This window comes from Phodopus roborovskii, unplaced genomic scaffold (genome assembly GCF_943737965.1).
Source record: "Phodopus roborovskii unplaced genomic scaffold, PHOROB, whole genome shotgun sequence".
Taxonomy (NCBI): domain Eukaryota; kingdom Metazoa; phylum Chordata; class Mammalia; order Rodentia; family Cricetidae; genus Phodopus; species Phodopus roborovskii.
In genome coordinates, this window is record NW_026126571.1 from 23,341,263 (window position 1) to 23,362,335 (window position 21,073).

The 21,073-nt window shown below is 45.8% G+C and overlaps 1 protein-coding gene across 1 annotated transcript; it reads right to left on the reverse strand.

The window, feature by feature from the left end:
- Nucleotides 1–1,105: 1,105 nt before the first annotated feature.
- Nucleotides 1,106–19,780, reverse strand: Nfe2l3 (NFE2 like bZIP transcription factor 3). The gene is made up of 4 exons (XM_051202971.1): nt 19,259–19,780; nt 5,982–6,158; nt 2,795–2,878; nt 1,106–2,311 (listed from the first exon to the last, which is right to left on the reverse strand). Exons 1-4 carry the CDS (start codon nt 19,760–19,762, stop codon nt 1,106–1,108), a joined length of 1,971 nt encoding a protein of 656 aa, XP_051058928.1. The 5' UTR covers nt 19,763–19,780.
- Between the last annotated feature and the right edge of the window lie 1,293 nt (nt 19,781–21,073).

Consider the following 21,073-nt stretch of genomic DNA (forward strand, 5'->3'; position numbering starts at 1 on the left):
TTGGCCCAGAGCCCTGTGTGTGTATTATGAAGGGACAATGCAAAACACTTATCACCCTTAAGTTTGGTCAAGATTTATTAGCACCTGCAGGAGCCACACTTGTGTCTATAGACAAAGTATGGAGTGGGGAGATGGGGGCTGAAAGTTCCATGTCATTTTACTAATTCTGGACATGAAGGATGTACCTATCCTTTTTAAAGAGAACAGATCCCCAAATGGTCTTGTAAATGTGTAGACAATAATCTGGTCATATTAGGTGGTTGGCTGACTAGCCACCTGAATGATCAGGTAGTGCAAATCTCAAGATGTGGTCAAAGATTTATTTTTATAAATGAAAAGATACAAACTGTATATTGAGTTTATTGCACATAAGGTTACTCTGTGTGCAGTGCCCTTGAAAGCAATGGGTGAAAGCAAAAGTATTGGTTCACACATCTCACATTCGGTGTGATGGACTTTTAACACTAAGTGTTCTTTTTGTGTGTGACATAGGAGAAACTGACTCACTGCAGTGGCTGACCACTGGGCAATACATTTTTTCTTTGGAACTAGGATGTCATTAAACATGTAAATACTCAAAGTTGTTTTAGGTTGTGAGGTCATCACAGGCGGCTACTAGTATTGCTCCCATGTAATTATTTCTCAGCATCGGTATCAGGATAGGCCTGTGACTGCATTCTCCTAAAGCCTGGGTTACTGTTGATGGTTTAAACTTGTGTCAACGTGGCATTGCTAAGTAAGCTGTATTTTTTTAAAGGGCAAATAAGGCAAGCTTAAGACCCGTTGAGAAATTCAGTACAAAATTTTATTTTGAGACTTACAAGTTAAATATTAAAAAATACCTTCAGAAACACTATAGGCCATTTCCATTTTGTGAGCACCTTAAAAGCTTTTTCAAGTGACCACCTTACTAAAAGGTGGAAAGTTCTTGGTGATTACAAGTAAACAGGTATTTACAAGTAAACAGGTATTTGAGTTTTAGTGCAGAAGTGGTCCATGAAAATGTGTGGTTCTCCCAACTTCACAGAAGTATAACTTGTTCTAAACATCAATACAAACATAAACTTGTACTCTTATCTGAATGATTTAAGTAGCAGTACATAAGTCACTGGAACCTGTTTAGTTTTTTCTTTCCCTTTGTTTCCTTTTTGTGGCCTGATGCCACCAGTTCTTTGGGTACAATCAAAACCGTTCCATCATGGCTGTACTGAAGTGCATAATGGTTTGGATTGACTGGCCTACCTTGGTCATCTCTTAACCTACTAAAAACATCATGGTAGAGGTCATGTAGCTTCTGTTTCATTATGCCAATAGCCTTGTTGCATTGAGCTTGCTCACTCTTAAGGGCTTCCTTCTTTGTTTGCAAGTTACAGATATCATCTTCTAGACTTAGAATGATGTTTAGTTTACGTTTACGACAGTTCTGAGCAGCAACTTTATTTTTCCCTCTGCGTCTGATGTCCCGTATGAGAGAAACTTGTAAGTCTGTTAGGTAGTGTCTGCTTAACATGCTATTGAAAGAGTCAACAGGCATTTGGACAATTTCATCTACTGAAAAGGGAATATGCAGAGCTTTAGCACGCTGTTCATCACGGCTCAGGCTTCTGTCTGGGTCAAGGCACCCACTGATTTTCTTTGACCATGTAAAAGATTCAGAGTTGGGCTCTAGTACACCTGGCTGTACATGGTAAGTGTGGTCATGAAATACTTGCTGACATTTAAGATCCTGGTGAAAGCCAGACACAGTCGTATGGTTCGTGTAACAATGTTTACAGGTTTCTGGGTAGCAGCCTCCTACAGCACCTAAATCCTGACAAAGAGACTGAAGGTCATTACTGTAACCTACAGCACCATCATACATACAGTGAGAAGAATTAGACTTGGTGGTGGTGTAACTTGGATTTAATGAGAGCCCAGAATCAGAGTCTGGTTCTTCAAAAAGTTGAGAAACTTCCAATGGACTAAAACCTGTGGCCAATGACATAAGGTTTATTCCGTCAAATATATTTGAATCAAGGTCATATAGGACATCTTGGCTTGTTAGATTCCTCATTTGGTTGTCAGCAGGTGGAAAGGACATTGCAGGAATGGTGTGCTCAGTATTGGCATGAGAATTTAACTGCAGAAATGGTTCTTGTGCCTGTGAAGTTCTTGTTGGTTCTCTTCTAACTGTGTTAGGACACAACAGCATGGCTTCATGAAGATTGACATCATGGCTTATAGCATGGCTTAAATTTATGTCGTGTTCTGAGGAATTCACACTTTCATTGGCACTGTTTAGAAAAGGTGGAATGTCTTCCAGAGAGAGGCCCTGGAGAACAATAATATTTCAAAAGGAGTTCCACTATCACAATCCTTTCTATCAAATTTCTGTCCTAATATGAACATATTTGTTACAAAGAATTTGTTTTATCTCAAATCAAAAAATGCTGATGTACCTGGGAGCAAGGGGTCTCTGAATAATCAGGGAATTAAGCTGATTATTAATTAAGCCTTATAGCTATGCTTTTCGAGTCATAATCTACATTGTGAAGGGCCAAGGATAAGCTTATGAGAGTGCATCAAGGAGAGACTATATAACTGCTACTAGGAAAGCAAAGTCATTCAGTATGAATGGTCTAAATTTGATAAAATAGCATGTGCTTAAAGTCTCCACAAAGTGATCTTTTCTATGAAAAGACTGTATACTTCATGATGTACATGACAAAATTGCTATGTCATCAAAGTAGGAGAGGCCCTTAATTCACAGGTTTGTCATTTCAGTTTTTAAAATACAAGTCAAGATTTCTTTTACCTCCAGGGAATGTTCAGACTGTGATGAAAGCAGTTGAAATAAATCTTCCAGAGAGAAAGCTGTATCAGACCAGTGTAGATGGCTCTGTTTATAAACAAAATGTATATGATCAGAGAGAGACAAATTGTAGTTCCAGTTTTTTCCCTCTCAAGTGCTGGAATTAGTATCTATGTAGCCCTGGCTGGTCTAGAACTTGCTGTGTGAGCAAGGCTGGCCTCAAACTCAAGAGATCCATTTGCGTTTGCCTCCCAAATGCTTCCATTTAAATAGTGCACCTGGCACTATTTAAAAATAGCCTGACTCCCAAGTCTACACTTGGTTTCATAGAACTTGTTACACATACAGTCAGACATAGTAGTGCTTTCCCTTAATCTCACTACTTGGGAGGCAGAGGCAGAAGGATTGTAAATTTAAGGCCATCCCCAGGGTAAAAATAGCAAGGTCCTGTCTCAAACTACAGAAACAGGAACTATTCTCAGTAAAGTGCTTGGCTAGTATACAGAAAGCCCTGGATTAGATCCCAGGGTGTGGGGAGTATAACCACGATCTAGAAGTTAATGGTTGCTAGCCAATGGTGATAGATGCCTTTAAAATAGCAGCTCTCATGAGGCAGAGGAAGATTTGAATTCTCAGAACTACACAGAGAAAACCTTTCTTAAAAAGTTAAAGGTTACCCTTTGTTAGCGAGACCTGTCTGGAGGGGAGGAAAAAGTTGTAAACTTTGTTCTATGGGTCAACTGAACTATTTCTAGAAACACTGAAAGTATGCTTTAGGTTCATTTTATGTTGCTGGGAAATGTGAAACTGGACCTTCTTTGATGTGGGGTTTCTCTGTGTAGCCCAGGCTGTCCTGGCATCTGTCTCCCAAGTGCTGGGATCAAAGATGTGTGCCACCACCAAATCCCGCTGTGAAGCTGAACTTTTTAAACTTATCTTAGATGGAGAATTCAAAAAACACGGGGAGCTATTTTTTTTTTTTTTAAATAATGAAGTATGCCAAGCTTTATTTTAAGTGGTCTTCAGATTACTTAATCTACACACGTTTCCTGCCTACACTCTGAGCCAGGGCCACATTTTACCAGTGCTCCTTACTATTTTTCTAGGCTTTCTACTCAAAAGAAAGTGACTTATACTTAGTCTCCCTACTAAGAAATACACCAAAACTGCAGCCAGTGCAGGAGAAATAATAGCTCAGCCATTAACAGTACTGGCTATTCTTGTGAGGATCCAGGTTCAAATCCCAGCCTGCATATGGCGGCTTAGAACCACCTATAAACTCCAGTTCAGGGCATCTGATATCCTTTTATGGCTTCCACAGGCACCAGGCATGTAAGTGGTGCAGACACATACTGGCAGGCAAAGTGCCCACACATAAAAGTATATTATCAGAACTTGAGACAGAGTTTCTTTGTGTAACAGCTCTGGTTGTCTTGGAACTAGCTCTGTATACCAGGCTGGCCTGAAACTCACAAAGATCTGCCTACCTCTGCCTCCCGAGTGCTAGGATTTAAGGCATGATCCACCACCACTTGGTTTAATGTTATTCTTAACTGCTATATTACCATGACCTGAGAGTGTTTCCATTTCTGTCAGTGTTGAGGACTGTGCTGGGCAGCCATTCTACCACTGGCCTTTATTTCCAGCCCAACCAGAGGGATTTCTTCATCAGAATTCCTAGAAGCTATGGCCCTGGCCTATGGTTCACCCATGGTATAAGAGCAGGCTGGAAGAGAGGCAACAGTAGAGGGTAGGGGAAAAGAACAAACCTATTATGCTGAATAAAAACTGCTAAGTAGCTGTGCTGCAGACACTGATTGACTGGTTGGTTAGAACTGCAGTACTGTGGAGAGATTGCAATGTTGTAGGTCCACAAGCTAGTTACCTTATCTTGGGCTAGTTGTAGCCCTCCAGAAAAGCCATTCTTGCCCACCTGTGTCAGAACTAACATTCTGTGACTAACAGATAAAACCTTTTGTGATCTATTAAATTAGCAGACTAGCTCCCACCAACCCATAACCTCAGATAGTATTTTGGCTCTCCCCATATCACTGCCCTGCCTCCCTGATGTACCCACCAATGTATTTTAGACCTGTCTATAAAACAAACAAACAAACAAAAAAAAAAACTATGAAACTGCTTCCACGTTTGAACATGGAATTTGGGGTAATCTAAATCTGGGTTCCTGGACCATGATCACTCAGAATGATTCCAAAATAAACCATCTCTTCATCTCTTTAAGATGGGTACTGTGGTTTTTACACCAAGAACTCCACAAAGTCCGGTTCTTGATGTAATGTTACATGGCGATGAGGGCTGTCTTAAGGGCCAGGGCATGGTACTCTCCATCTTCCAAGGATTTAAGACTGAGCCCCAGATTCCACCTCTCAGAGAAGGCAGGTGCTGAAGCTAGTCATGATGAAGACAACCACTAGGACAAGAATGCTTTGTAGGTGAAAGTGTCATGTGTGTCTGTGAACCCTCTTGAGCACCTGTCTGCCAAATTTGTGGCTAGAATCATCCAGATCTAGGTCAAAACCAGGGTATGGACCACATGAAAGCAGGGGAAGCACTTGGTTCCTGGAGTTTACCATGTCCAGCCAGAAGTATAGAAAGATGCCCTTCAGAAGCAGGGGCCTGACCCTGTAGGTGAGCCCAGGGTACAGAATGGACTATGGGACGCCAGTGGTTTGGCCTAACTCACTGGCAGAGTGAAGACTTGGGTCTGAGCTTTAGTGGAAATGGAGAGAAATGTCTGTAAAGCTGGTCTTTTGTTTCATCTCCCAGACCTAGACAGTCTAACTTGGATGTCAGCTATTTTGTTGTTTTGTTTTTTGAGACAGGGTTTCTCTGTGTAGCCTTGGTTGGCCTTGAATTCACAGAAATCAGTCTGCTTCTGCCTCCAGAGTGCTGGGATTAAAGGTGTGTGCCATCACTGCCCGGCTGCCAGCTGTCTTTTATCCCTTGTCTTGACAAACAAAAACAACAAAACTGCTAGTAAGTTCTCTCTTTAATCAGATAAAATGAGTCTGTGGGTTAAGTGCTTTATTTAACACACACACACTTTTAAATGTTATTTTCGTATACCAGCTTTGCTAAAGATAGTGTATACTTACACCCAGAACTCCTTAACAAAGCAAACTCTTCATGAAAGACAAATGGCAAGCCTGGAAGCTTCTGCCACACTTACCTCATTTCTGAACTCTCTGATCACCTCTGCTTCCCAGTCATGGGTATCTATCATTTTGTTTTCGTCCTTCCTACTAGGTTGTAGTGATTTCAGGTGGGCTGGTACCCCTTCCCCATCTTCCTCATGCTGGGAACTGTGATCTACAGCTTCGCTCTCTTCTTTTAGTATATCATTCTCCTGTAAAATAGAAAAAAAGTACCCAAAATACTGCTAAGTAGAAAACCATTATTGACAAATAGGACAACTGTTTGAAAGCTGCACTGTCATCAGCTGAGGCTGGGACTTCATCTCACCATCAGAGAAGCAATCACTCCGGACACAAAGGCCAGTCTTTTGCCCTGCCCTTCTTATGTATCCCCAGGACTGCCCAATCTGCATAAACTAAATCCAGGAATCTATATTCTTAAAATTATGGACTGTGTTCTGTCTGAAAGGCAGATGGGGTGGGGACTGTGTGGGAAAGGTTTCATTCCACTTTCCAGACCAAAAGAGTACTCCTTTTACAATAAGAACAGCTTTGTTTTTATTTTTGGTTTAGATATTTCAATTTCACTTGTTCTTACACAGGAGACTCCTTCTTGCTTTGAATTTACTTCATCTAAGGAAATTTTTAAATGGTGAGAAGACTCAAATCAGCCTTTACCCTCAGCTTTGGGATTATAGACATGAGCTTGCCCACCCCCCCCCCTTTCCTCCGCCTCTCTTCCTTTTTAAAGATCTCTTTGTGTAGCCTAGACTGGTCTTGAATTAGTGACCCTCATGCTTTATTTAACCTGCAGAGTACTGGGATTACAGGTTCCTACCACCATGCCAGGATGGTTTTCTGGCTTACAGGAGTATGATCTTAACAGGACTAACTCAAGGGTCCACTTCCCCTCCAAAACACAGGAATCTGAAAAATATAAATGTCAAACTAAATGAACATCTACAAACGCTGGGAGCAGGGTGTGGGGCAGGACAGAAAAGCATGGTTTCTTAGCTTCTCCATCTGTCCAGCTGTGCCGCTCTCTGGGATACTCCACTTTCCCTCCAGACATCGTGGTGTCTTGTTCCCAGGGCAGGCAGACCCTCCACGAGCTCGCTTGGCCAGATGTTCCTTGTTTCCCACCTATGGACAATCCCCAATGGCTACCTACTGTGGGCTGGTGCCTCCTAACTACAGAACCAGCCCCTTGCTCCCATATCCCTCCATTAGATACCATCTCATTATTCTGCCCACCTTTATGGAAAAATTCTCCCAGAGTGTTCTCTCTCAAATCCATCCCAATGAGGAGTTCTGGGTTCCCAGCACACCACTGAAACAGTCTGTCAGGGTCTCCCAAATCTAATCCTTATATATGACCCATCAGCAAATTCGGACTTAGTTACCACTGCCTCCTCCTGCAAACAGCTGCCTCACCTGGCACCCCAGTCCCCTCCCCCCCTTCTTCTAAGTCACTAGAGACTTCTAAGTTGCTCATCCTTGATCCTCAGATCTCTAAACTGAGCAAATCCTAAGGTTGTATCCTCAAATTCGTTCTCTCCAAGTATTATCATCCCATTTTTCCTTAGCTTTCCCTCTTTAATGTAGTAAAAATTTATTTTTTATTTTTATGTGTATGGGTGTTTTGCCTGCATGTATGTCTGTGTACCTTATGTGTGCCTAGTGTTCATGGGAGTATGTAGATGGTGCTTCATGCCCTGGAGCTGGGGTTACAGACAGTGGTAAGCTCCCACGTGGGAGGTGGGAATCACCTGGGTTGTTTGGAAGCTCAGCTAGTGAGTGCTCTTAACCACTGAACCATCTCTCCGTACTTTTTAAAAGCACTTCTGCTGCCAATACTTAACTTTTTTTTTCTGTATCATTTAGCACCAGCTATATTTGTTTGTTGTTTGTCCTGCTAAAATGATTCTCTCTCTGTCGTTTTCTCTCTGCCTGCCTGCATATGTGTACCCATGTGTATGTACACAGAAACCAGAGGAAGGCATTGGGTGTCTTGATCCTTAACACTCTGAACCTGGAACCAAGCTAGCAGCCATTAATCCCCAAAATTTCATTCTGTCTGCTCCCAACAGCACTAGAGTTACAGGTGCCCAGTGGCTGTGCCCAAATTTTTACATGGGAATTTGAATTCAGGTATTCATGTTTGCAGAACAAGCACTCTTACTGAGTTGCTTCCCCAGCTCTAAAAATGGTAGTTTCTTTTACTTCTTTCTTTAGTTATTTTATGTTCATTCCTTCATTCATTCATTGGAGACAAGGGTCTTTTCTGTACACAGCCCTGGCTGTTCTGGAACTCACTATGTAGTATAGGCTGGCCTTGAACTCACAGAGATCCACCTGCCTCTGCCTCCCCAGTGCTTGGATGCAAGGTGTGCATTACCAAGCCCAGCACAAAGCAGTAGTTTCTTGAAGGCAGGGACTGCCCCTCCATATGCCTTCTGTCTAATCCAGAGCCTGTCATTTATTGCCCTTTAGCAAATATCTGTTGAAGTCAAATTTTAGACATAACATCCTTGGGACTTTGGCAGGGATCCTTATAAACTGTTTCACAGTAATGACTTTTCTAAATTGAGAAGGGGTGGTGGTGGCAGGAAAAGGTTACTGAGCATCATCATGTTACTGCCCTTCTTTTATCCAGGCAAGGCTTCTTTTGTTAACCTCGAATACTGGATTCTTTAACAAAGCTGATTTTGCTTATGAAACTGATGTGGTTGGACAGAACTTCTTAAATCTGTAATGTGTGAGGCAATTCAGTATACAAGAATTCCACACAAATATACAATTAGAAGGTCATGCCTATGACATCATGCACAGCACATACAGGCTAGATCGTGCCCATAAGGAAACTGATCAGGTGAACAGAAGTCTGGGAAGGTAGGGGTGTGTGTGTGTGTGTGTGTGTGTGTGGGTTAGAGTGTGACATGCTGGTGACAAATGTATGTAAGACATTCTGGGAAACTTGGGGAAGGACTTAAGTTACAGAAATTCTTTATGACCAGAATAGCACTACAAGAGGCCACAGCTGGTTAAAAGTTGGGGTTAGAGAGATGGTTCCACAGTTAAGGGCACTGGCTGTATACTTTCAGGAGTCCCAGGTTCCATTCTTAACATCCACATGGTGACTCACAACTATCTATAACTCCCAGAGGATCCAACACCCAATTCTGGCCTCTCAAGGCTCTACGGGAACATGGCATATAGACTTACATGAAGGTATAATAACACTCTTACACATGGGGGAGGGCACACACCTTTAACCCCAGAACTTGTTCAAGGCTCAATGTGGTCTACATATCAAGTTCCAAACTAGTCAAGGCTAGGGACATCCTGTCTTACCTCTATCTCCCTCCCCAACCCTATCATGTGATGGTGGGTCCTGACTCACTGAATAAGGAACTAAGCAAAAGGACAAATCCACTCAAATATAATATGACCGTGCGTGTGTGTGTGTGTGTGAAATCTCACAGTAGATTACAACTAAAAAATAAAAAAAAAATGGTGATACTAAATGCAAAGACACTTAAAGTCTACCGTCATAATCTGGAGAAGGTCACCATGTACCCTGTTATGAAGGAACAATACTTACTATGGCTTTTCTGTCAAAAATCATTCCAGAATAAGGTGACTGAGGGTGTGTGGCTGGTTAGATGCTAATGGGACTCTGAATACAAACAGATAATGCTAGATTCATAATAGATTTTCTTACTTTGTAATTGGCTATAAATGAACAAACAAAAACAAACCACCACTCCAAGGAAACACACAAATGTATCCAATATTAATGGATGCAATGGTTTTGATTCACTCTTTAAATATGTCATAACAAAAAAGAATTCTGTATTTATATATATGGATGGTTACTAATATAAAGTCAAATGGGAAAATGCAAAATCTGGGTAAAGGACATTATCTGTCATTCTTGCTTAAACATGGGACTGGTTGTGAGCCACCATGTGGGAGTTGGAAATTGAGCCCAGGTCCCATGGAAGAGCAGCCTGTGCTCCTTAACCACTGAGCCATCTCTCTACCACAATTTCAACATCACCCCCTTTTTTGAGACTGGGTCTCACTATATGTATGAGTAGCCCAGAAGTTGCTATGTAGAACAGGTTGGCCTGGAACTCACAGAGATCCATCTGACTCTGCTGAGTGCTGAGATTTAAAGGGACACACCATCACACCTAGCTCTTGCATTTTTAAAAATTAGAAATCATATTTACTTTATTATTTACATTTGTATTATATTCTGGGGTAAAGAATTTCCCTAAGTTTAGCTGAGTGTTAGTGGCGCATACCTTTAATCCCAACCCTCAGAAGGCAGAGACAGGCAAATCTCTGAGTTTGAGGCCTGCCTGGTCTATAAAACAAATGACATTTGTGAAGAGTTAATGAGAGGTGACAATAACTACACCAGTGGACAGGCCATCCTGTCAAGATTCAGTTACAGGAGGGAGTGGAGATGGATCAATACAGCACATTTTGTTCTGAAGATAAGAGGTGTTAGGTCAGAGGCAGGAGAGGATTGCCACAAATTCATGGCCAGCCTGGAGTATATACTGAGACCTACTGTCAAAACCATCACCAGCAAAAAGCAGAAACAAAACAAACTGCATAACAAAACAAAAGCAGCTGGAGAGATTCCTTAGCTGTTAGAAGCTCTGGCAGCCAGCTCTAACAGACCCAGGTTTGATTTCCAGCACCCACACAGTGGCTCACAATCATCTGTAGCACCGCTTCTAGGGCATCTGATACCCCTTTTCTAGCCTCCAAAGGACACCAGGCACACACATACATACAGGCAACACTCATACATGTAAATTAAAAAATAAAGCAAAGAACCCCCCCCCAAATGCCTGAATAAATAAATAAAACTCACTGATCTCACTAGGTAACCTAAGCAAGACTTAAACTTATAGGTTTAGGTCCCAAGTGCTGGTACACAAGTGTGTACTGCAATACCCAGCCCCTCATGGGTGGCATTACAACCTGTTTCCTCCTTCCGAGCTTCTATCAACTTGCTGGCTTGCAGCTTGTCTTCTACAAATTCATGTGGCCTGTTCGACCGTCTCCCAGGAAAGAAGCAGCCTGGGAGTAAAGGTTTTCTTTATCAATAAAGAGAACTGTGCTAGGCAGTGGTAGTGCACGCCTTTAATCCCGGCACTCGGGAGGCAGAGGTAGGTGAATCTCTGTGAGTTTGAGGCCAGCCTGGTCTACAGAGTGAGTTTCAGGACAGGCTCCAAAGCCACACAGAAAAGCCCTGTTTTCTTTCTTTGGGAGGGCGGGGTTAAGGGGAAGAAGCAAAGCTGGGCTTGTCTTGGGAGTTTTTGTTTGTTTCCCCGTTCTTTCTTTCCTTTTCTCCTGAAAACTCCCTGAAGACCCCATGTGCTGGCAGCCTGGATTAATTTCTCTGGCCTGGATCCTGAGGAACTGGGTGGAGCCCTTACCCCTGCCATGCCCTTTGTGAGCAGTTGCAGCTGGCCTAACTGGCCCTTTCTTTTCTTACCTGGAGGAAGAGTGAGGAGACCTGCTTTGGCTTTTAGGGTTGGGTGAACCTTCAAAGACAAAGAACAGAGCACTGTCTGTGAGTGGGATGACATCAGAGGGAGCCGAGGATCCTGAGGCCTGTCTCTAGACAGCAGGCAACCTGGAGTCACCCGGCTGAAGAGAGCCAAGGAGCCAGATAAAGACAGCCTGTGTCCTGCTTGGCCTGGGTTGTTGTTTTAATAGCAGTTTGCAATAATTACAGCTCATGTCCACTGAGCTCTCAATGTAGGCTGCACGGCTATTACCTCATTCAAGCGTCTCAGCATCCTGGCAAGGTATGCACCGCTAACACTCTTTTCACGGGGGGAGGAAACTGAGGCACAGAAGACAAGTAACCTCTGTCACACAGTGTGAGTGACAGGATTTGCACTTGGCTGTGGGCATTTCCATTTCATAACCAGCTAGAAGCCTGGCACTCATTCATTCATTCATTCATTCATTCATTCATTCATTCTCAAGACAGGATTTCTCTCTGTGTAGTCTTAGCTGTCCTGGAAATTGTTCTATAGACCAGGCTGGTCTCAAATCCACAGAGATCCACCTGCCTCTGCCCCCTGAGTGCTGGGATTAGAGGAATTTGTCACCACTTCCTGTAGGGACTGATTTTTAATGACCCTCTAGATCATGTATGTGTCCCTGAAGCTCACCCTTGCTAAGCTGGTGTAGACAGGAGCTCAGACCAGTTTACACAGCAAGAGTCCCCAGTAAGGAGGGAAGGAGTCCTTTCATGCTGAAGTAGACTGCGTGGTCAGGCAGTCTTTAGCAATCTCCAGGAGAGGACGAGGTTTGCTGGGGCTTTAACATGGAGCTCGTGGATTCTGCCAATACAGGGGAGCCAGGCAGAGCCTTTAACATGCCACTTACTCCCCACAAGAATGCTCCAAAACAGAACACTAATATTCTCTTTTCACTAATTTGGAAGGCCAGGTTTGCAGAGATCCCAGGAGGAGATGGAGCTGGAGGGTCAGGGTGTAGCTATCAAGGCATCCAGTGTCCATGAACTCAACGGAACCGGCTACTTGCGCTGTAGCAATCTATGGATCTGGCTATACCAGCTGACTTAAGTATCTGCAGTAACTGAGTAGCCATAGTCAGTTGAAGGACTTCAGGGGCAACACTGAGGCTTCTGGGAGGAGCAGTTCAGCATGAGCCTGCAGATCCCAGTCTCTGCCAAGGCATCCCACTGCCCCACTGTCTGGGTTTGCCAGTCCCTACAGCTGTGCTGGCCAACTCTTATTCATTCATAGTCTCCTCGGTCCATTTTCCTGGCAAAGCCTGCCTGAGAAGACGGAAACCCAGTTCGAGTCCCTGGAGACCTCCCAAGGTATGGCCACATTCTGCCAGCCACCACCTGTTACTCAACCAAAACAACTGGGGCACATGCCTCTGCCACCTCCGGCTGCTCAGAGCTGTATGAATTGTCACAATTTCTTCAAGGCCGAGTCTGAGGAGCCATTCCCTCATAAGGCTGCCAGAATGGGAAAGGATTGTTTTTCCCTTTGAAGTCTCCAAGTGGGTGGGAGGTGTGGCTTACTCAGTGCTTAGTGACAGTAACCAGTTCTAATCCAGGCAAGGCCATCACTAACTTGCTCTATCAAGTTTAGGCAGTCCCTAATCTTGCCACCCAAGCCAATTATAATGACAACTTGAAAGTCTGCTTGACTGGCTGGCACGTAGTGGTCAAGATTTCAGAGCTGACCTATTTCTACTTGGTGATCTGGCCTTGAAAGACCCAAAACTCATTATACTCATGACATCCATGAAGTGCAGATGTTACCTGCTACACCAACCTCTGCTCCTGGTCTTGGGCACACTCCAGACACTGCAGTTCAAGGTAGAGAGTGCTCCGTGTCACAGAAGAAAGGCTCTCACGAGGGTGCAGTGTTGGCTCAAGGGACATTTTGTGGATGGGTGACAGTTGAGCCAGGCTGAGAATTTAACAGTGCCGAGGAATGAAAGGCCAGTATTCTGGGCACAGATAAGTGAGGCAAAGTGATCCTGAGGTGGTCTGGGGCAAGGAAGGGAAGGAAGTTTGGGCTGGAAAGTAGGTCACAGGCAATTCATCAGCAGGCTAATAGTTCAGCAAGACCGGTGTCACAGAGGCCACACGGTAGAGCCTTGAATGGCAAAACATGGAACTGGAAGCAGAATGGAGAGGTGGGGAGGCTCTGGAACCCTGCCAGGATGATTAACAGTAGCCAATCCTCCTAATCTTAGAAGGACCAGGGCAGCAGCATGCCATCTCCACTCAGCTTGACTAGCCCTAGCTCATTTACTCTTCCCAACAACAGAGAAGAGAGCGCAAGGTACAGAGAGCATGAAGTGTGCGCAGCCGATCACACATGCAGTGGAGACAGCCTTGTTCTTCTTAGCTTGGCACTGCTAGCATAGCACCTTGACCCCTAGGCTGGCCTGTCCCAAATCCTGGGCCCTGAATACTGGATTCCTACTATGTGAGCTAAGAAGCAGAAGAAGGAGAGTAGGGAATAACTGAACAAACACAAAACAACAAAACTGTAATCACAACAATGGTTTGAAGTAAGGTTCTCAGGATTGCACACCAAACCAGCAAAGCCCGCTTCCTCAGCAGGGCGTAACAGATTCTACCACAAACAGCCAGCGCCATACACAGACCAACTGACTAACTGACTCAGTTCCTTTTTCTTTTTCTTTTTTTTTTAGACAGGTTTTTTTTCTGTGTACCTCTGGCTGTCCTGGAACTCCCTCTGTAGACCAGGCTGGCTTCATACTCACAGAGATCCTCCTGCCTCTGCCTCCTGATGCTGGGATTAAAGTCCTGCACCATCACTTCTCGGCAGTGACTCAGTTTTTAATAGCTGCAATACAAGCGAGCTAGCTGTATAGTTGACAGAAGGGTGATGTGATTTGTTTAGGCTAAACTGTGTACTCTAAAATTTCCTATAAGTCCTAACACCTAAGACCTAAGAATGAAGCCATATTAGGAAATCTGATCATTGTAAATATAGTTAGGTAAAAAGAGAGCCAGATGGATCCTTCCTGTACCAAGGGGGAATGTGAAGGGGAGGCAGACATTGGCAGCAGAAGCCACAGAATGCCATCAACTCCAGCAAACCACCAAAATGTAAATCCTCCCAACAGTCCTTAGAAGGAATTAACCTGCTGATAGCTCACCTGGGACTTCTTGTCACCAGTAAATTTCTATTTGAGCACCCAGGATGAGTACTGGCTCCTAGAGCTCTAACACAATAGCCTGTGCCATTCTTTCCCACTCAAGGAGGCAAAACAGACCTTTTAACATCCACTAATCACAAAAGAAAAACCCAACAGGGAAGTCACACTGCCATAAATGAAGACTATGCCGCACCACGGCTTTGAGAAGTTTGTTTCTAGCCTCTGACCAATTGCCTAGGCATTAGGAAATACTATTGACTTTGCAATGGAAATAAAATTTACTTCAACAATCCAAAATGGGTCTTTCTCCCCTTCATTCTTCGGATTAAATTGGACTATATGTGATTCTATGACCTAAGGGAAGCATCCGAATGTAAGCCAGGGTTCTTGACAGGATTGCACACCCAGCAGAGGGATTGCTGTGACAGGTGACACAAGATGACCATAAACCAACTCAGTTTTCAACAGCTCTTTGAAACACTGACATATATTCAACTTCACAAAAGCTACTTTTTTTAATTATTATTTTCTTTTACGAGTGTCCGTGTTTTTGCCTTCATGTATGTCTGCACACCCTGTACATGCAGAGGACATCAGCTCCTTTGGAACTGGCGTTATAAATGGCTGATAGCCACCCTCTGAGTGCCAGAGACAAGAAGAGGAAGTCACCTGGGACTGGATAACAGACAGTTGTGAGCCACCATGTGGGTGCTGGGAACAGAACCCAGGGCCTCTGGAAGGGCAGCCAGTGCTCTTAACCCCTGCGCCATCTCTCAGCCCCGAGAGAAGCCCACACTTCGCCTGCTGAGCATAGGCTTCATCAGTTGTAAGTGAATGGCCAAGTTTATAAAAAGAAGCTGTCGGCTCCGGGGGAATCCCACAGTCTGTTTTCAGAATTATTAGCCCCTCTAAAAAGTGAAATCAAAGCAGTTCTTGCTTTTTGATACTTTGAAAATCCCCTATTCTAAAACATTTTTGCATATACATAGAAGTTGAGAAAAATTATACTCTAAAACCAGAGTCTTCTACAACTCAAATGTATGTCACTGGAATTTTCTATCAATTACCTACATTCCTACTGATCCTGCACATTCACTTCCTAATAAGCAAAGCTGGATACAGAGACAAACAAGTCCAAAGGGAAACAGTGAATGGGGACCAGCAGATTTTGAAGGCAGGGAATGCAATCAAGGCGCCGTGTTGGCACTTCGTGCTAGCCTCCCCTTAGGTGGCTCAAACCCCCCCCCCCCCACTCACACTTTTGTAGAGAGACTGGGAGGGGCATGGAGTGATTCACATAACCCATGGGAGGAGGTGCTAAGGTCTAGGTAATTGCAATGCTGGCATTATTTCTGGAGCCCATATTTCCCAGAGTTATGCTCTTCTTTATGAGTGCACATCCTGCTTTTTATTTTATGTTTTTTTTTATTTCTAAGTTTCTTCTTTTTCAAAAAAATTAAATTAGAAACAAGCTTTTTTTTTACATGTCAATCCCAGTTCCCTCTCCCTCTCCTCCTCCCCACCAACCCCCTATCCCATCCCCTTTCTGCTCCCCAGGGAGGGCGAGGCCTTCCATGGGGGATCTTTAAACTCTGTCATATCATTTGGAGCAGGGCCTAGGCCCTCCCCCATGTGCCTAAGCTGAGAGACTATCCCTTTTTTGGGACGGGCTCCCAAAGTCCATTAGTATACTAGGGATAAATCAACTACCAGAGACCCCATAGACTGCCCAGTCCTCCTAACTAACACCCATGTTCAGGGGATCTGGATCCCAGCTATCAGTCTGGGGATGCATGGGCTCCCCCTTGTTCAGGTCAGCTGTTTCTGTGGGTTTCTCCAGCCTGGTCTTGACCCCTTTGCGCATCACTCCTCTCTCTCTGCAACTGGATTCCAGGAGTTCAGCTCAGTGTTTAGCTGTGGGTGTCTGCTTCTGCTTCCATCAGCTACTGGATGAAGGCTCTAAGATGGCATATCAATATCATTATCAGTGAAGGGCATTTAAGGTAGCCTCTCCACTATTGCTTAGGTTGCTAGTTGGGGTCATCCTTGTAGGTCTCTGGACATTTCTCAGGTGCCAGATTTCTCTTGAAACCTATGATGCCTCCTTCTATTATGGTATCTCTTTTCTTGCTCTCATCTATTCATCCCCTGACTCAATCTTCCTGATCCTTCATGTCCTCTTCTTCCCTTCTCTTTCTCCTGACGCCCTCTCCCCTCCCCACCAGCTCCCAATTTCTTTTGGCTTTTGGTAAAGTGTGATTATCTATTGTATTTTATGTTTTTTTTTTTTAAAGAATTATTTATTTTTACCTAATGTGTTTGGGTGTTTTGCCTGAATGTGTCTCTGTGTACTCTGTACTTGCAGTGCCTGCAGAGGTCAGAAGAGGGCGTCAGATCCTCTGAAACTGGAGTTACAGATGGTGGATAACCACCAAGTGAGTGCTAGGTCCTAAATGTGGGTCCTCTGCAAGCACAGCCAATGCTCTTAACCACCAAGCTCTATCCCAGCCCAGAACCTGCTTTGAAAACAACAAAAAAACAAAAACAAACAAACAAACAAAACCTATCCAAACCAGGCATGGTGAGACACACCTGTAATCCCAGCACTCGAGAGGCTGGCACAAGAGGACTAAGAGTTTAAGGCCAGCCTGGTCAACAATACTCAATAAAGCTAGTGCTGGCTCATGCCTGTCATCTCAGTACTAGAGAGGTAAGGGGAAGGGATGCCTCAAGAGTTCAAGGTTACCCTTGGCTATATACCAAGTTCAAGAGCAACCTGGGATACATGACACTCTATCACAAAACCATCATCACCACCACCACCACAAAAAGCCGATCAAACAGATAACAGGCAAACAAATCCAGCACCTGAAAGCCATTGTCTTGGGGCCTGGAGACGGGTTGAGTCAGGGTCTGACTCATCCCATCCCAGATGCATTCTTAGGGAGTACAGCCCACAGAACTTCATTTATATACCAGTCTGGGAGACAGCAGACTCGGGTTCTCAGTCCACTCGTGCATTAACTAATGTATGAATTAAGCTAAGTTTCCTGACCTGGGTTTCTTTTCCTTAAGTACAAATGGGACATGTCAAAAGGCATCAATCACCACATCAGTGCACTGGCTCCTGCATCTTAAGTCCTCAGTGGCTCACCACTGCCTAATTGAACAGAACAACCCCCTCCCCCCTACTCCCCCCACACCTACCATTGTCTAGCAGGTGCAGATGCTAGCCCAGCCAGGAAAGGAATGCCAAGACAAGTGTTGAGGGGTTGATGGGAGATTGGAGGAGGTAGGACCACAATGGTTTAGTTATCTCTGTAAGAAAGAGGGCCTCCAGGTCCTCCTTGTAAGGACCATTGGCTGACACAGAGTGTAAGAGACCTTGATTCAGATGCCACCCTCCATCACCAGCCAGTTTTGTAACCTTGCATGAGTTTCTTAACCTGTGTTTCGGTTCCCAGGCCATCAGAGCTGCCTCCAAAATCACCCCAGCAGTCTGTGGTAAGGGGCAGCAGGTACCCCTCCTCAGGTGACACCCCTCCCCCTCCTTCCTGGAGTTCAGATCTGTAGAGTAGACTAGGGAGTGGCTTCCTGTTTGTTCTAAACCCAACAGAAGCCTACCAAGACTAGCACCAACCCCCACCCCATTAGTTCCCATCCCCAGGAGGAGGAAAGGATCAGATCAGCATAACAGTGAATCACCAGCACCTCACGCAATGACCTCTCTGAGAAAGGGCGGAGGAGCCCGTCAGACAACTGCCTACACAAACAGGGTGATTCTGAAGAGCCGCAAACAAACCAGTTTAGCCCCAATCCCCACTTTGCCTAAGACTGCTCTTCACAGAAACAAAGTCCTATGAACACTTGTGGATCCACATCGGTAAAGTCAAGCTCTGGTCCTAAAAGGAAGTCCGGGGTGAGGTCTCTAGACGCAGAGGTCTTTCCAGTTTCAGTCCACGGATCTTGGAGTAGGGAGAGTCCGCAACCAAAGGGAACTTGCGTGTCCCAGGAAAGAATACGAGTTTTGTGAATGTTAATAAGGGATTTCACACCTTCCATTAGGGAGGATTCTTAAACGAGGGGGGTGGATGATTAGGTCACAGAGGTACCAACTGCACTGAACACCGTGGCTCCTTATTCCAGGAGTACAATAGCACAATCATAAACGGGCAACAGTAAGGTTAAATTCAGGGCGGGGGCCGTGCCTTTGCTTGGGTGTGTGGACCTCCTCCAGATCCTCTAGTCCCGCACAGGTTCCCCATCAAGGCAACTTAATGCACACGGGGTACTGATTAGAGGCCGAGGACCAGACAGCACCATCCTCTCTCGCTTCCCCATTTACCAAACTACCCTCCACAGCCATCGAACACAAGAAGGGTGTTCTCAGCATGCAGATGGATTTCATCCACTTTTCCCAAAATCAAATCTCAGCACTCACCTTCTTCCTTCAAAAAGAGGCGGGGCAGATTTGTCCCGCAACCTACAACTACCTAGAGTGAGAAGGAGAACACGGGTGTGGCCCCGCCTAGTCGTAGCGACCATAGGGGCTCGGGGTCAGTCCTTCCAGCCACTTGCTCGAATCCCTTTAGGTTACCTGGCTCCCGCGTCCGTCTGTGTCTCGCACCTGCGCCGACGGTTCCGCCGCCTTGTCCTCCTCCTCGGCAGCCAGAGGGCTGTTGTGAGCCTCTGGGCGATCCCCTCCGCCCGCGGGTGCCTCCTGGTCGCCGTCTCCCACGGCAGACGAGGCGGCGGTGGCGAGCAGCTCGTGGGCCCCGTCTGCGTCCCCGGTCGCCACGCTGTGCACTAGCCACGCGTCCACGCGGGTGCGGGGAACGAAGGGGACGCCGAGCGCGCGCACTTCGCGCAGCAGCCGGCCCTTGGCAAGCAGCTGGGGGGAGTGTCCCCAGCCTCCTGAGGCCGGGAAGGGGCTAGAAGCCGAGGCGGGGCGGGTGGGACAGAGTGGGAGCAGCTCTTCGTAAAACGAGGCGGCCGGTGGCGGCACGCAGAGGTCTAGGTCCACACGGAGCCCAGCCAAGCTCAGCAGCAGCGTGAGGTTCAGGAGGCCGCCGCCCGCCCACCACGGCTTCGGGAGCTTCATCTCCCACGGCGCGCCTGGGATAAGCCGCCGCGGTGGCACGTGCGGGACCCTGTCGCCAGCACCAGCCGGGAAGACAATGGACCAGGGCGTACAAGGGGCCGTGGCAGCCTCACTCCAGACAGGCACAAAGGCGCTCCCTCGGCTGCCCGCACAGTGCCTGGCGCGGCCAGGGATCCGAAGAGGCGGAGGAGGAGGCACCTGCAACACCCAGCCCTCTGGACCCGCCCCATGGCCTGGTCACGCCCACAATTAAATCCCGCACCCCAAGTCAGGCTTCGCCCGGCCTGGAACCGCAGGCAGCTCCCTTAGGACACGCCCACGTCTGTCCTGGGCTCCAAGCCTCTTCATAGGAGGGGCCTCAAAGCAGTTTGGAATGGAAGTGATCTGGGGATCACAGGTCTCCCTGGCAGCCCTGTGGTAGTGAGCTGGACCACTCTAGCTGAAAAACTAGGGGTAGAAGTGGGGGAAAGTTGGGGGAGTTGAGTGGGAGGAGACAGAATGTGTAAACTAGGGGGAATGTAGCTGGAGAGGTACCAAGGTACCAAGGTACCAAGGGCATGTGGGACCACTGATCAGCACAGAGGGTAAGAGGAGCAAATCCAGCAGGGTGTAGTTTCAGGGCAGATAGGGTTGTTACACAGAGAAACACTGTCTCAAAAAACAACAACAAAAACAGAGGAGTAGACCTTGAATTCAGATTGCACCCTCATCACCAGTCAGCTTAACAACTTTGCACGGGCTTCTTAATGATCGGTGTTTGTATTCCCTTGTTGGTAAAATGAGGTTGATAGCACCTCAGATATAAATGGGGGGGGGGTCAGGTGAAATATACAAAAATCAGGAATTGATACAGATTCCACACCTTTTCCAGGAAAGAATATTGTGCAGACACCGGCATACACACACACACACACACACACACACACACACACAAATCATAAATCTACACTTTCAGAGCCTTCACTATTCCCAGGTGTACCCTGCAAATTGCTAGCTTTCCCTTTGCTCCTTACCTGAGATCTAAGAACACCAGCTCTACTGTGTGTTCAAAGCCACCTGCCCCAGCACAGCTACCTAGGCTGCTCCCGGCAAACGTTCACTCTCTGTGTACTCTCTGTGTGTCTCTCGGGAGATTCAGGCAAGCCATCAGGCAAGAAGTACTCTGAGTTATCTGTTTCCCCCATCTTCCAAGGGGTGGCCCCCAAAGCTGCATCCCCTGCTAATCTCCCCTGCATCTGTTCTCCCACAGGGCTTTCTCCAGCTGCCAACACTACAACACTTGGCTCATTCTACTTTGTGTTTCCCCAAGGC